Source organism: Podarcis filfolensis, assembly GCF_964270895.1.
Source record: "Podarcis filfolensis genome assembly, chromosome: 7".
Classification (NCBI taxonomy): Eukaryota; Metazoa; Chordata; class Lepidosauria; order Squamata; family Lacertidae; genus Podarcis; species Podarcis filfolensis.
In genome coordinates, this window is record NC_139603.1 from 49,789,258 (window position 1) to 49,805,403 (window position 16,146).

General features: G+C 43.3%; 1 protein-coding gene across 1 annotated transcript in view; it reads left to right on the top strand.

Annotated features, from left to right (window-relative positions):
- The window catches only part of LOC310767357 (uncharacterized protein), a 73,602-nt gene that overhangs the window by 16,593 nt on the left and 40,863 nt on the right, over positions 1-16,146 (top strand). The window contains exons 7-16 of the mRNA XM_083624223.1: positions 239-373; positions 1,972-2,157; positions 3,151-3,434; positions 4,694-4,836; positions 7,156-7,377; positions 8,697-9,398; positions 11,111-11,262; positions 12,765-12,828; positions 14,071-14,282; positions 14,853-15,890. Coding sequence (XP_083480349.1) covers positions 239-373; positions 1,972-2,157; positions 3,151-3,434; positions 4,694-4,836; positions 7,156-7,377; positions 8,697-9,398; positions 11,111-11,262; positions 12,765-12,828; positions 14,071-14,282; positions 14,853-15,890 — 3,138 coding nt within the window. The remainder of the gene's footprint in view (positions 1-238; positions 374-1,971; positions 2,158-3,150; positions 3,435-4,693; positions 4,837-7,155; positions 7,378-8,696; positions 9,399-11,110; positions 11,263-12,764; positions 12,829-14,070; positions 14,283-14,852; positions 15,891-16,146) is intronic.

Sequence of the window (16,146 nt, forward strand, 5' to 3'; positions counted from 1 at the left end):
GTCTCCGGACAGCGCTGGCCCCCGGCCTCTTGAGATGGGCACACAACCCTAGAGTCGGACACGACTGGCCCGTACGGGCAGGGGTACCTTTACCTAAAGTTCAAGTACACACCCAAATCCCTCCCACAAAATATGGTCCACGATGAGATTAAAGAGCACTACAGTGTAGAAGTGTGCTTTCTCACTAATGTGAATGTTTAAACGTTTGTCTTCCTTCCTTCCCCTCACTTTTATATAGGAACATGCAAGCTACAGTCTGGTTGTGAGAGCCACAGACAGGGATGGAGGTCCAGATGGAATATCATCTGAATGTTCCTGCGAGGTTTCTGTAACTGATGTAAATGATCAGTTTCCAACGTGTGCACAGAGCTCGGTAAGCTATTGACTAAAGCAGTATCACCAGCAACAATCAATTCCACATTCTGCAATACCTTCTTGGAGCAGGAACTAGAAGAGGGGTGTTCAGGGGTGGGTTTATATGCCTTTGGAAGTAGAAATGGAAGCAGTCCAGACTATCAGCCTAGTTTCTACTTTCCCTTCAAAAAAATAAAATAAATGGAGAATGAATCTGTATTTCACTGAAAGGAATACCCTACTAATGTCGTATAACCTGCGATAATGTTAAGCTGACAACTATTGAGGCCAGACTTCTCCAAGCTGGGGATGTTGCTGGACTACAACTCCCATCAGCTCCAACCAACATGGCTGATGGTCAGGGCTGATGGGAAATGCAAGTCCAACAACATCTGGAGGGCACCAGGTTGGGGAAGGTTGTTTTAGACAAACTCTCAGGAGTTGAGCTTTCATAGCGTGTTCACGCAAAATAAAGGATTTTGCACATAAAACATTTAGCGTTTCAACTGCATACCTAAAAGAATAGGTATACAGTATATTTCTAAATAAAACAAAGGAAAATAAAGTTTAATAGTGATTGCATGCTTTGAAACCATATGATTTACGAACTGACTTGTAAATACAGGAAATGAAATACAGAGTTACACGGAAGAGAGCTGAGATTGTCTACACATACTAACTGTTGGTGGGCAACTTCAAGGTTCCTGCTGCCCGTCTTATGGATTAAAATCATATGGCAGAGAAACAAAGAAATAAATAACTAGGAGGGAGTTGAGGGGAGTTACTCTATATTGAGCTGCTGAGAACAACAAAATATGCAAAACAAAAAATGGATCGGTGGGATTACCATAGCAAGCTGAGTTGTGTTTTGATTCATTGCATTTATATATTATAGTTTATTTTTCCCAATTAAAAAAAAATAAAGTCCTCAGTGTGCTTCAAAAGGTAAAAAAGGTAAGCTAAAGGACTCCTGGATGGTTAAGTCCAGTCAAAGGTGACCATGGGGTGTGGCACTCATCTCGCTTTTCAGGCTGAGGGAGCCAGCGTTTGTCCACAAACAGCTTAGTGGGTCATGTGGCCAGCATGACTAAACCACTTCTGGTGCAATGGGACATTATGACAGAAGCCAGAGTGCACAAACATGCCATTTACCTTCCCGCCACAGCAGTACCTATTTATCTACTTGCACTGGTACACCTTCAAACTGCAAGGTTGGCAGAAGCTAGAATAGAGCAATGGAAGCTTACCCCATTGCATGGATTTGAACTGCCAAGCTTCTGATCAGCAAGCCCAAGAGGCTCAGTGGTTTAGACCACAGCACCACCTGTGTGTGTCCCACAGCTATCAGAGAGAACTTTGACCTTCTAAAAACACTTTTCTTCAGCTTGCTGTGGTTATCCCAGTCACCCATAGATTGTTGTGCACTATGCCATAAGTAAGCATGATACTCTTTCATTCCGTACAGCTAATGGTATCCATATGAGTGACAAATGATACATATCAGATCATTAGTGTTCATAGCAAGTTTGAAATGAGCAGCAGCCATGTGCAAACTGCCTTTCGAGTTAGTGGGAAACCCATGCATGCGTGTCAACAATTGTTTTCTTTCTTTTCTAGTACGCAATTACCATTGTAGAAAATACACTCAATCAAGAGGCTCTGAGAATACAAGTTTTTGATTTAGATCAAGAGTATACAGATAATTGGTTTGCAGAATTTTATTTTATCTCAGGAAATGAAAATGGCAACTTTGACATAGTCCTAGACAGAGCAACTAACGAGGGTATCCTGAGGGTTATAAAGGTATGAATTTTCCTATTTTCATTGAAAGTCAAATTCTGATCCTATAACTGTTTATTGAAAGTAGAAAATATCCACTCTTTTTCATATTGTCCAAGAAACACAGAGTGAGAGATAACTGTAGTCTCTCAATAAAATAAGCTCTAGAGCAGGGGGTGAGGAAACTGGGGCCTTCCTGATGTTGCTGGACTACAATTCCCATCATACCTGCCCATCAAACTGATGGGACATGTCCAACAACACATGCAGAGCCCCAGGTTCCCCATCTCCAAACTTCAGCTTTGCTTCCCAATTGACTTGCTTTATATAGTGCCTTAATTCATCTCCGTGTTGTGCACACATCAAGTGTGCATGTTTGCAAAGGGGTGTCTACACAATCAGCAGTCCTGCATGGGACATGGCTACATTACTTATCTGCAGACTTTCACACTCAGTGTATGGATGTAGAAGGTGTGGGGTCAGTGATATGCATGATTCTGGGGGTGATATCAGCGGTGCTCCCCAGATTTTCATGCTGCTCTTTTGCAGGTATGACCAAGAGCCAGGGCTAGAAATGCAGTTTTGCCACATGTGTCAGGTTCTTAATCAACCACACAGGACTGTGGACTGACAATGGCTTTTCATGTTTCCTGCATTTTTTGTGTCATCTGTCAACATCTGTGCTCTGTCTGAAGCACATCTGGGGAAACTTCCTAATCTATGGAATTTATTAAACAGATTTTAAAAAACAGAATGATCATAAGATCGTTTGACTGCTTTATTTGGATTTGACTTGTATGTGCTGGCTCTCCTTTTCGCTGCATTCAGCTTTTCTGGAAGAGTCTTGTTATGCAAGCAGCAAATGATTTTAATACAAGATACTTTCCAGCGAATGGCTTTCTAACAATAAAAATGCTATGTGTATGGTTTTACTATCCATAAATGGATGTGCATAATACCTTGTGTAAAAGACCAGAGAACAGCATGCATTACATCCTGTTTCTTTCTTTGTTTTAGGAAATTAACTATGAAGAATTTTCAAGCATACCACTGAGTATTGGTGTGCGAAACATAGCTCCTTTCCATTCTTCAGTGGCTTCACAATATCAATATTCAGCGGCTTCTCAGGGTACCCCAATTACAGTACAAATAACCAATGTAATGGAAGGACCAGCATTTTATCCAACTTCAATAAAAGTGTCTGCACCTGAAAGCTTAACAACTAAAACTATACTTACCTATGATGTTGGAACTTTCCAAGCTATCGACCAGGATACTGGGAAAATTGCCACTAACGTCCGGTAAGATAGGCTTTGCTTTCAGGATTCTTCTTTGTAGCTCACCCCAAGAATTCAGACTTATCAGAGTGTGTGTGTGTGTGTGTGTGTGTGTGTGTGTGTGTGTGTGTTCAGTATAAGCAGGACTCCATCTTTGCACCCACACATAGACATGCATACACACAGAGAGAGAAAGCAAAAGCTCTTGTTTCCAAAAAGGATGGAGGGTGGGGGTCTGCTCTCGCCACCACTTTTAATTGTTTTCCGAGATATGGAGAGAAGGAAAAGGGAAAACTGGGATATTCTGGGATCAAATCAGAAACCAGGATGGCTTCTGTGATTCTGGGACTGTCCCTGCAAAATTGGGACATTGGAGGGTCTGCATTTAGTATACAATAGGTGACCTTCAAAGTTGATCTTTCTCTGCTCTTTAAACTGTGTTTGTCAAAAATGAATTGTGGCTATTATATTGTTGATTTTTAAAGGAATGTATTTACAGTTCTGAATTTCAAATGCCAATGTTTTGTGGAGACAGAAACTTCCAAATGACTGTGATATAAATAAATCCACTAATGGTACTCATCTATAGGCCTCTGTTGAGGCCTCTGTTGAAAGAATATTATAGTTTACCTACATAAAAACCTTAGTATTTAGTCACAACAAATATTTGCTGCATGGTCTATCCCAGTGGTCTTCAACCAGTCTAGACCCAAGAAACATCTCTGACTCCCAAGCTTCCAGCAGAAGAAAGACCCATTTTCACTTTTGATTTATACTTAATGGTGCTAATAATGCACATTATTAATCCTAAAATAGCAAATCACAGAGCAATAAAAATAGTGTTATCTTAGTATGAAAACCAATGCAAGGCAGATGTTCTATTATGGCCCTTCCCAGACATGAGGAGTTCCTGGTGACATGAAAATTGGAGACTCATTATTCTTACCTACAGTGATTGTGCCTGCCTGCTATAGCAGAAGTAGGAACTCCACAATCAGAGGTCTTCTAGGTTGAGTCCAACCCCTGCTCACAACCCTGCAGGACACAGTTACAGCACCCATTACAGATGGCTGCTGAAGTACCTTCAGCAAAGTCTTGTCACCTCTGCTCATTCTGCATAATATGTGGAACCAAAACTCTTAAGATACAACAAAAAGGTTTGCTCTCACATAACAGTATTTTCTCCTATTAAACCAAGCAAATAAAATCAGTCAGTTTGTGCAAATGTAAGCACTGTTACATCTTAAAATGAAGCCCAATTCATTTCTGCTAATCAAAAACAGCTACGTCATGGGACGTGATCCAGCCGCCTGGTTTCGAGTCAACCCAACAACTGGTGCCATCTCTTTCAACAAAGTGATTGATCGGGAATCAATCTATGTAGTCAATGGGGTATACTCTGCAGAGCTGCTAGCTATTACTAGAGGTAAGAAAAGAGCTGGTTTTTTAAATATAATTTTCCTTGCTATTTACAGGAAGTCTGCAACAGCTTGAAGAAATGCAATTCTGCAAATTGAGATAGTTCCTCCAACTATCTCATAGTCCATTGTGAGCTAGTGAAGAAAGTAGCCTTTGTGGGTTCCAATAGCTAAATATACAAATATTCCCCCTTCAACAACTGCACCCAAATGTTGGTGTGGTAGTTTCAAATCCACACATGAAACTGATTCCCCATAAATCACCTCTGAAGACTCCACACTTCTTGAGTTCCTCTTTGTGTAAACTCTCTTCTGTCTCAGCTTCTTCAGCTTCCAACAGTAGAAATTGAAAGCGCAAAATAAATGCATGCTGCTCAGTCATGCAACAGAATGTTTACAAAGATACCCATATTTTCAAATGAATGGAGACACAAACTGCCGCTGAGGGACTTTTGAGGCTTTGGAGCAGGCATAGGCAAACTTGGACCTTCAGATGTTTTGAGACTACAATTCCCATTATCCCTGACCACTGGTCCTGTTAGCTAGAGATGGTGGGAGTTATAGTCCCAAAACATCTGGAGGGCCAAGTTTGCCTATGCCTGCTTTAAAGAGATACAGGGCTCTACAAGATTTCTCCTACTGGCAGTTCAGTGCTGCTGTTCAGTGGTGTTGATCTTGATATCCAAGGATATCCTGTTTAAACTATCCAAATTATAAGAGGCATGTAAACTATCATATGTGAACTAGTACTGATCATATAAGAAGCAGGGGCTGGATCAGACCAAAGACCCATCCATTCCATCATGTTGTTCTCACAGTGGCTAACTAGATGCCTACTGGAATCCTGGAAGCACTCTCCTCACTTGTGGTTCTCAGCAAATGTTATTCAGAAGTATATTGCCCCTGATACTGTTTAAAGAATTGAGGCTGGTGACTATTGATATATTTTGTGGAATCAAATTCTGTAAATCTGCTTTGTGAAGGATTACTTCCTTTTGTTACTGAATCTTCCATCATTCAGCTTCATTGGATGAGCTCAGGTCCTAGAATCCTAAGAGGCTCTAGAATCCTAAGAGAGAAAATGTCTCTCTATCCATTGCCTTCAAACCATGCATAATTTTATATACCTCCACCATGTCCTCTGCCCTTAACTTGCCATTTTTTAAAACTAAAAAGACCCAAATGTTGCAACCCTTCCACATCAGAGAGTAGTTCCAGCTCCTTGATCATTTTGGGTGCCCTTTTCTTCACCTCTTCCAGCTTCAAAATATGATTTTCAAGAGAAAGTGACCAGTGTACAACACTTCAAGTGCAGTCCCACTGTGCAGCTGTATAGCAGTTTTATTTTCAGTTCCTTTGCTTATAATCCCACACACTGAATTCACCCTTTTCACAACTGCCACGCACTACGTTGGCATTTTCATTGAATTATCCACTATTATCCCAAGGTCTCATTCCTGATCAGTCCCTGCCAGGTCAAACCCTTTTAGCACAAATGTCAATTAAGGAACTCTTGCCCTCAGTGTGCAGAACTTTGCCCTTACTTACATTGAATTGCATTTATCATTTTAATGCACATTTGCTCAGTTTAGAGAGCTCCTTTTGAGGCTCCTTGCAATCCATCTTTTTAATTTTATCATCAGAAACAGTTTGGTGCCATCATAAACCTGGCCACCTCATTGCTCAACCCTAACTCCAAGTTCAAGTTTTTTAAAATCACTGTTCCCAATACCTTGGGAGATACAGTTTATTATATCCCTCCATTGTGGGAGCTACCTGTTTGTTCCCACTCTCTTGCTAACCCATTTGTGACACAAAAGCGTAGTTTTTTTTCTGAAGCTGGAAATGTTCCTGCTTGCACAGATACACCATTACTGGGACTGCCTACATTTATTTTCACCAGTTTTCAAATGGACACACTGCAGGGTAATGCAGAATCAATCTGCAATGAGATTTTAGTTTCATAATGAAACCAGTTTCTCAAGAAGCACTTTTGAGGACCAAAAAGTATCCCATAAAACTAGATTGTGTGTGGACAATGTACTAAGTCTCCACTGATTCTAGAATAAAATGCTGTCTGTAGACAGCCTTCCTCCCCCCCCCCACCGCCCCCACCGCTTTTTATCCCATTATCAGCCATTGAGTATTTAACAGCTGTTTAACTTCAAACAATAAAATCAACCACTTGTTTACTTTTCTGATTTGTACAAATGTAGTTTTGCCATGCTGTTTGCTTACCAGGAGTATTTTTCTTCTGCAACATAGACTAGTAAGATGCACCTGATTCCACCCACCCACCATCTTCATATAGATGTCTTTTATTACAGACAGTCCTTTCACAACAGCTACTGGTACCATTGTGCTTACTATTGATGATGTCAATGACAACTGCCCTACTGTAACAGACGAAATCAGAAGAGTATGTGTGGACAATCCAACAGCGGTAATCACAGCTCACGATCTAGATGGCCATCCATATGGTCCACCTTTTAAATTTACAATAGTGGCACAGTCTCCAGGAAGTTCGTGGAACATCAGAATAGTGAATGGTGAGTACATTTATATGTAGAGATCACCTTGCCAGTCAATGCTTGCCTGACTTTCTAAGCTGGTTTTACCTTCCAACACCTCCCTCCTATCCCTGCACCAACCATTTCTTTGTATGGTAAGTTTGTAAGAATTGGTGTGCTTTCTGGTCACTCTCAACTTGGGCATGTGGGAATCCTACACAACAGTTTGAGCAGGCATCCCCAACCTTCGGCCCTCCAGATGTTTTGGACTACAATTCCCATCATCCCTGACCACTGGTCCTGTTACCTAGGGATCATGGGATTTGTAGGCCAAAACATCTGGAGGGCCGCAGGTTGGGGATGCCTGAGTTTGAGCATCTGGGCCACAGGAAGGGAGAAACATCTATTGAGTTTGTAGCAAACAAAGACATTCGGGCAAAGGCATGGTACAACTGTGTAATGTTATGTAATTCAGCTTCAATATAATGCAAATGTCTTGCACTATCTGTAATCAATTAAAGCATCCCTGAGAGTGAGCCTTCTTCAACCTCATGTCCTCCAGGTTTTGGGGCTACATTTCCCATCATCCCTTACTGTTGGCCACGCTGGCTGAGACTCATGGAAGTTGTAGTCCAAAACATCTAGAGGGCAGGTGTGTGAAGGCTGGGGAAGGCTGCTCAAAGCATTTGCTAGAGGACATGTTCTCCAAGCATGACCATCAAATAACCCTCTCCTGCTCTCTGGCTTCTCTGTGATCAACATGAATGTAGCTGTTGGGTACCTGCCCCCATTCACTTTTATCAGTTGATGGCCAATTCTTACAAGACATTGCTAATTAACTTCATCAGCCCAGGGAATGGGAGGGTAAGCAAAGAGAGAAGTCAGTGGCATAGCTGCACTGTGCTGCAGGAAAGAAACTCAAATGTGCTTTCTTAATGCACCCAGATGGGTTCTGAGGTTTGTATCCTACATCGCACAAGATTAGGCTCCCATCAGCACATGAATTTCTGCTTGCTCATCAGGACTTCCCCCTTCTTCCTACCCCCACATGCTCCCTGTGCCCTCCCCAGCTTTGCTCCTGAGGGTTGGCAGAACTCCTAGAACAGATTTAGTGAAAATCCATGGGAAGGAGAGGGTGAGGAAATCCCATTGTGCAAGAGGAAATCCTAACGCTGACAGCACACTCACTCAGCACTATGTTGGAGGTGACCCTGAGAGATTAATGTAGTCTAGGCTGCCCTCATAAGGACTGCTAACTTTATTTAGGAACATGAACTTGACCCTGAGCAGAGATTCCAAAGCAGAATTCTTAATCTAAATTATTATTTTTGTTTCTTCCCTCTCCCCGTCCCAAACAGATACCTCAGCAGCACTGTTCTCCCAGGATATAGAATTTGTCATTCATGAGGTCCAAGTTAGAGTGTTCGACAACAGTGGCAGAAGCTGTGATAGGCCACTGGTTATTCCTTTGCAAGCCTGTCATTGTGACCGCAATGGGAACTGTGTCAAGTCTGCCACTCGAAGAATCACTGTTACTATTATTGGTGGTGGTGCTGGTGGAGGTGGTGCTGGTGGTGCTGGTGGTGCTGGTGCTGGTGGAGGAGGAGCAGGAGGAGGAGCAGGAGGAGGAGGAATGGCAGGAGGTGGAACAGGCGTTATTGGTGGAGGTGGCCAGGGAGGAGTCATTGGGGGAGGAAGTAGTGGAGGAGGAACCAGCGGAGGAGGAACTGGCTGGGGAGGAAGCACAGGGGGAGGAACTGGCGGAGGAGGAACTGGCGGAGGAGGAACTGGTGGAGGAGGAACTGGTGGAGAAGGAACTGGTGGAGGAACCGGTGAGGGAGCAGGCAGCTGGGGAGGAACAGGAGGAGGAAGAGATGACGGAACAGGAGCAACTGGTGGTGGCACTGGTGGTGTTATTGATTATGGTGATGGTGGCATTGGTGGTTATGGTGGCTATGGTGGTTATGATGGTTATGGTTGGGGCAGACAAGGAGGCGCAGAAACTACACTTAGTGCTACAGCCATTGGCCTGATGTTCCTCGGAGGACTAATATTTGTGTGTAAGTATTCTACTGAAACTAAATTAACTATTTCTGTTTTGTTTGTTTGTTTTTTTGAATTCTGTGTGTTTTTTAAAAGGGAACTAGACCGCTGATATTTCTTATTTAATATTCTGCTATCACATTATTGCATTAATGAAAGCTGCTCTGTGCACCTTCCCATGAAATGAGGATTTTTGACAAGAGGAGAGTTGAAGATTTTGGAATCCCATTAACTATATGTTTATGTTCACACACTTTAAAATCACAACCTAGCCTTGAAGGAAGTATCAAGTGCTGCATTTAACACAGAAATGTGTGCTACCATAGCTTAATGCACAAGGCTAAGCAGAGGGACGCGGGTGGCACTGTGGGTTAAACCACAGAGCCTAGGGCTTGCCTATCAGAAGGTTGGCGGTTCGAATCCCTGCGGCGGGGTGAGCTCCCGTTGCTTGGTCCCTGCTCCTGCCAAGCTAGCAGTTTGAAAGCATGAAGTGCAAGTAGATAAATAGGTACCGCTCCAGCGGGAAGGTAAACAGTGTTTCCGTGTGCTGCTCTGGTTTGCCAGAAGCAGCTTAGTCATGTTGGCGACATAACCCGGAAGCTGTACGCCGGCTCCCTCGGCCAATAAAGCGAGATGAGTGCCACAACCCCAGAGTCATCCGCGACTGGACCTAATGGTCAGGGGTCCCTTTACCTTTACCTTTAAGCAGAGTCAATGGCCAAATAGCTGTCTTACTTGTTTCCAAAAAGCCTTAAGATGCCTCATCAACAGATAGTTCTGGGTGCAGCAATGAAAATATAGGAAGTAGCCTTGTGCTGATTCAGACCAGTGCTCCATCTAGCTCGGTAGTGTCTCTACACTGACTGACAGTAGCATTTGTGGGATTTTAGCCAGCAGTTTTCCCCAGCCCTGCCTGGAGACTGATTGGGGATTGGGAATCTTGGGGATTGAACCTGGGACCTTCTGCATGCAAAGTAGATGCTTTACCACTCAGCTATGACTCTTCCCAACTGCACCTGCAAAGCAGATCCAGAGATGCATCAGTTGCCATAGGAGTGCTGCTCATGTAGCTGCCAGGGCAGCTGCTGTATCAGCAATGGGAATGGTGTTAAATTGGATCCCAGCACCAGTGGGCTGACTGGTCTGCTTGAATCAGAGTTATATCCTGGCACCTAATGTTGTCTCAGCCATGCCTGTTCGTGTAAAGAAGGATAAATAGAAATAATGTGTTGTTCGTAATGCTCACCATTGAAACATAAAAGTGGTTAAACAAATAGATTAAGAAATAAAGATGATAAGAGAAAATAATTTAGAACAGTAAGAAAACACAATTAAAAGGACAGTAAATAGGAAACCATGGAAAGAGTGGAAGGGAAGTAAAAGTAAAGATATATAGTAATTTGGATGAATATAGATAAGTTATTATTATTGTAATTTGTGTTTTATATATATGCTGTTATCTTTCTTACTATTTTGTGCATTACTGTAACATAGTATGTGTTGTCGACAAGAAATAATAGAAAAGTAAATAAGAAAAAAGAAAGAAAGAAAGAAAGAAACATAAAAGTGGTTAGAAATCAAAGGATTCTTGGTTCTGTCTAATTTAAAATTCCTCTTGGGTGTCAGAACTTATCATTCCTTGCAAATTAAGTTGCATATTTATATTTGGAGACAAATATATGCCATAATGCTTAAAAATGGCATCAATTTCTTTTACCTCTTCTATTAGTGGTTCCAATTCTGATGTCACAGAGTGACTGTTGCGGCTATTGTGGATCTGGTCCTACTGGTGGCGTTGGGGCTGGATTTGAGCCTGTGCCTGAATGTTCAGAAGGAGCTATTCATTCATGGGGAATTGAAGGAGCACAGCCTGAAGACCGGGTTGGTTCATAACTTTGCAGAAAGCTTTACAGGATCTATCCCATTATCAATATGAAGCCTCTAACACAATGATGGACCTGTCAGACTTCCCAGCACAACCATTATTGTCTGTCCCATCTGTTCGGTTTCAACATTTGTATTCCACTCTTCAGTGTTTTCACTCCGAGCCCACTCCCAAGTAATATAAAAGCAACCAAAATAAGCATAGCAAAACAATATATTACTTGGTTGACTATTTTCCTCCATGTCGATCTGCACAACTGCTAAGATCAGCTGAGGCAAGTCTCCCAGGCAGAAGCAGCTCACCAGGTGGGGTGGAACTGCTGTGCTAGCTTCCTGACAGGTGGGCCACTGTTGCTTACTGGGAGGGAGGAGCAAGGCAGCAGGGAGGTTGGTGCAGTATCATCATCATCATCACCATCATTAAAATTTCTATACCGTCCTTCATTTGAAGATCACAGGGTGGTTTACAATATAAAAACACAAAAATACATACCATAACAACAAGCAAAAATAATTCTCCCCCCATCCACCCCCAGTTTAAAAGGCCATAGATTTTTTAATTAGCCAAATGTCTCAGAGGAGTGTTTTTATCTAGCACCTAGAGATATGTAACCAAAGCCCAGGTGAACTTCCCTGGGGAGAGCATTCCACTAAGAGGGAGTGACTACAGAAAAAGCCCATTCTCATGTTGCAGCCCTCCAGACCTCTCACAGAGGAAGCACACTAAGAAGAGCTTCAGATGGTGATCACAGGGTCCAGCTCACTTCATATGGGGAGAGGCAGTTTTTCAGGTAGCGTGGTCCTGAGCTTTTTAAGGCTTTATAAGTCAAAAGCAGCACTTTGAATTGGGCGCAGAAACTAACTGGCAGCCGGTGCGGTTGAGCCAGGATTGAGCCGTCTTGCCCCAGTGAGCAACCTGGCCTCCGAATTCTGCACCAGCTGATGTTTCCAAACTGTCTTCAGAGGCAGCCCTATGTATAACATGCTGCAGTAATCTAACCTGGAGGTTAACAGAGCATAGACAACTAATGTTAGGCTATCCTTGTCTAGGCAGGGGTGCAGCTGAAGCAGATGGAAGGTACTCTGTGCCACCAAGGCCACCTGAGCCACAAGTGACAGCGGCAGATCCAGAAGTACTCCAAAGCTGCATACCCACTCCTTCAGAAGAAGTGTAATCCCATCACTTACCTGACCTCCTGGTAGGTGGGTTGCTGCTGCTGAGGGGGAGGGGCCAGGCAGCAGGGTCAGCCTTATGCAAACTGGCTCCCCCTCCACTGCCTTGTCCCACCTTCACTCCCTGTGAACAGCAGCAGCTCTGCTGCCGGGAGGCTAGGTAAATGCTCCCACTCCAACCCAACATCTGCTTCTAATGCCTGTCTAGTTTCCCATTATGCTTGTGGTCCTCTGAATCAGGCCAAAAACCTTATATTTACATCTCTTTTTAAAAAATCCATATTTAAACTAGCTTTTTAAAATTTATTTTTATTCACTTCTTTTAGGACGTTTCAAATATTTGCGGGCAAGTAGCAAATACAGGCATGGGCGACTATGGTGACTCCTCAGGTAAGGCTAAATGGACATTGTAAGTTCGGTAAATAATACTTTTCATATTTATTCCTTCCAATGGATTTATGGAGGGATAATACAAAAGGCTTGGAGAGACAGGGCAGCTTCAGAAGCATAACCCAGCTCCACAGACTGTGTTCACCTACTATAGTTTAGATCAGGGTTTCCCAGACTTGGGTGTCCAGCTGTTTTTGTAGCCCAAAAACAGCTGGAGACCCAAGTTTGGGAAACCTTGGTTTAGATCTTGTTAGCACCTCCAACGTTAACTGAAGTCCATACCACTGAAATCCAGAGATCAGCAGATGTTCCTTTGTGCATATGGCGTTCATCCATACAGATAAGCTGCTCGCCGTGTGGCTTTCACAGAAGAAGAAGTAGAAGAAGAAGAGGAGGGGGGGGAGGAAACACCTATACAGTGGTACCTTGGTTTACGAACTTAATCCATTCTGGAAGTCCATTCTTAAACCAAAACCGTTCTTAAACTGAGGTGCGCTTTCCCTAATGAGGCCTCCCACCGCCAGTGCACTTCCACCGTTCGGCTTCCATTCGTAGACCGAGTTAAAGTTCACTAACTGTAACACCTACTTCCGGTTTTGCAGAGTTCGTATACCGAATAGTTTGTTAACAGGGCTGTTCGTAAACCGAGGTACCACTGTATATGAGCAGTAGTAGAAGTTGGCCTATTAGGATGCACTGCTCCAACAACTTCAATCTGCCCTCAACCAGCCCCACTCTGCCTGCTTTCTTGATGGTGGCACTGGCTGTCAGCTTCCTCCTCCTCAGTCTCAAGATTGTCCTTGTAGAACTCAGAAACAAAGAGGATGGGTGCAAAACTAGAATTAGCTAGCTCAGTCTGTCATTACCTCTAGCACTACCTACCGTATTTTTCCGTGTATAAGACTAGGTTTTTTTCCTAAAAAATAATGTCAGAAATTAGGGGGCGTCTTATACACGGATACATCTTCCCCAATTTTCTTAAATCTGAGTCCCCCAAAATAGGGGGCGTCTTATACGTGGGGTGTCTTATAGATGGAAAAATACGGTACCTTTTGCCTAACCAGACCCAAGAGGCACCAGCCACTACTGCTTGCCCATATTAATGGGGTTTAAAGTGGCTTGAATTCATCTCCGCATTGGCTAGTAGGCCAGGATGTTTGGGGACTACATAAATTACCACTGTTCCTCCGAAAGCATCATGCAAAAATAATATGGGTTGTTGTTGTTGTTTCTAATTTTCAGATATCTATGCAACTAAGTATAAAGGTGGAGTGAGTACAGGAGTTGAAGAAACAATTGGACTCGGAGCAGTTAAAGGCTATGGAACGAATGTTGATTATGGAACTACTACAGGCTATGGAACAACAGGAAGAAAAGAAGCATATGGAGGGACCATAAAAGAATACAGAGAGAGTGGCGTGAATATGGCTTTCTTGGACAGCTATTTTTCGGAGGTAACCCATGTTCATCTCTTTCAACACAGGCAGTTTACTAAATGTGCCAGTTTGGGACAAGTCCTTACCATGGTTGTATCCAACTGTCCTTGCCAGTATATGTAGGGCAAATTTCAATCCCAGGTAAACAGGAATATATTCAGGGTCAGAGAAGTCCAAACTGCTTTTATCCAAGTTGCTAAATGCAGTTGCTTTGGCAAATTGGAGGGGTGGTGGGGAAAGGTGGTGACTTTAGGATGCTTTGCACCAAATGTATTTCTGGGTGCAGAGAAGTTATACTTGCTGGTTGTATCTGACCACATCTGCCCCTGCCACATCATTTCCTAGGCACATCAATTTCTCCTTCTGCCCTCAACATAAGCTCTGCATGCCTGACCTTTGGCTAACTGCAGAAGGAATTTATCTGAACAAATCTAATCACTCCAATTGCACATTTTTTAACCACTGATATTCTGCCTGGTGCTCAATAGCAGTGCATTGCATCTCTTACTAATAGATTTATTTTCTTCTCCATGTTGATCACAAGAAAGCAAGGACTTCAATTCTGTCTTCCCCTTTCTTCATTTTTAGAAAGCGTTTGCCTATGCTGACGAAGACGAAGGCAGACCTGCAAATGACTGTCTCCTGATATATGATCATGAGGGTATAGGCTCTCCTGTTGGTTCCATTGGCTGTTGCAGTTTTATTGGTGATGATCTGGATGACACCTATCTAGATACACTGGGACCTAAGTTTAAGACCTTGGCAGAAATCTGCCTGGGTGTGCAAATTGAGCCATTCCCAGATACTGACTCGAATTGGCCATCTTTGCCCAATCCGGATCTCGATATAAGCCTGCCACCGCCTGGAACTACCATCGTTGTTAATACATCTTCAACTATGACTCCACCTCCTCCTGTTGGCAGCACGACGGTTGTTACTGAAAATACCTACACGACTACTTCTGCTGTACAGCCTCCAAGGCCTGATCCTATGCTCCAAGGCAATGTAGTGGTGACTGAGACGTATACAACTGGGCCAACAATGAAACCTCCTACAATGAATGTCGATCCTCTGTGTGGATCAAATGTTGTGGTAACAGAAAGGGTGCTTGCTCCTGGCGCGGTCACTGATTTGCATGGCATGATAGATATTCCAGAGCTACCAGATGGGTCCAATGTGGTGGTCACAGAAAGGGTGATTGCTCCAAATGCAAGGATACCCCCTTCCATGAGTATTCCTGACCTGTCTGAGGGGTCAAATGTAGTGGTGACGGAAAGAGTGATTCGACCTGTTGCAGGCATGCAGGGCAATTTGAGCATTCCTTCTGAGTTATCAGGTGGACGCAATGTGGTTGTTACTGAAAGAGTAGTGTCAGGGGCAGGAATGAGTGGAGGCATTGGTGGCATGAGTAGCATCCCTTCTGAGTTATCAAGTGGACGCAATGTGGTTGTTACTGAAAGAGTAGTGTCAGGGGCAGGAATGAGTGGCGGCGTTGGCAGCATGAGTGGCATCACAGGTCAAATGCTGAGTCCCGATAATCTCCTTAGCCAAACAATAGGATCCGCTTCTCCTGGTACGAGTCGAAGGCGAGTGACAAAATACAGCACTATTCAGTATTCGAATCAATAAGGCCTCTTGCAATTACATATTGCTGCAAAACTCCCTTTTTTTAAGAGAGAGATTTGCCACTGAACAATGTTATTATTTATACATAGCAAATCACATGGGGGGGGGGAAGAGACTTGCCTGAAAACCTCTTAAAGCTATGCAGACCAAAAAGGAAATGCAGAATCACTGCCAATATAGGACCACTCTAGCACCCTGCCCACCCCCCATCCACAAATGGCAGTGAATATAATGCAGGAGCCAATGGCACAGAATT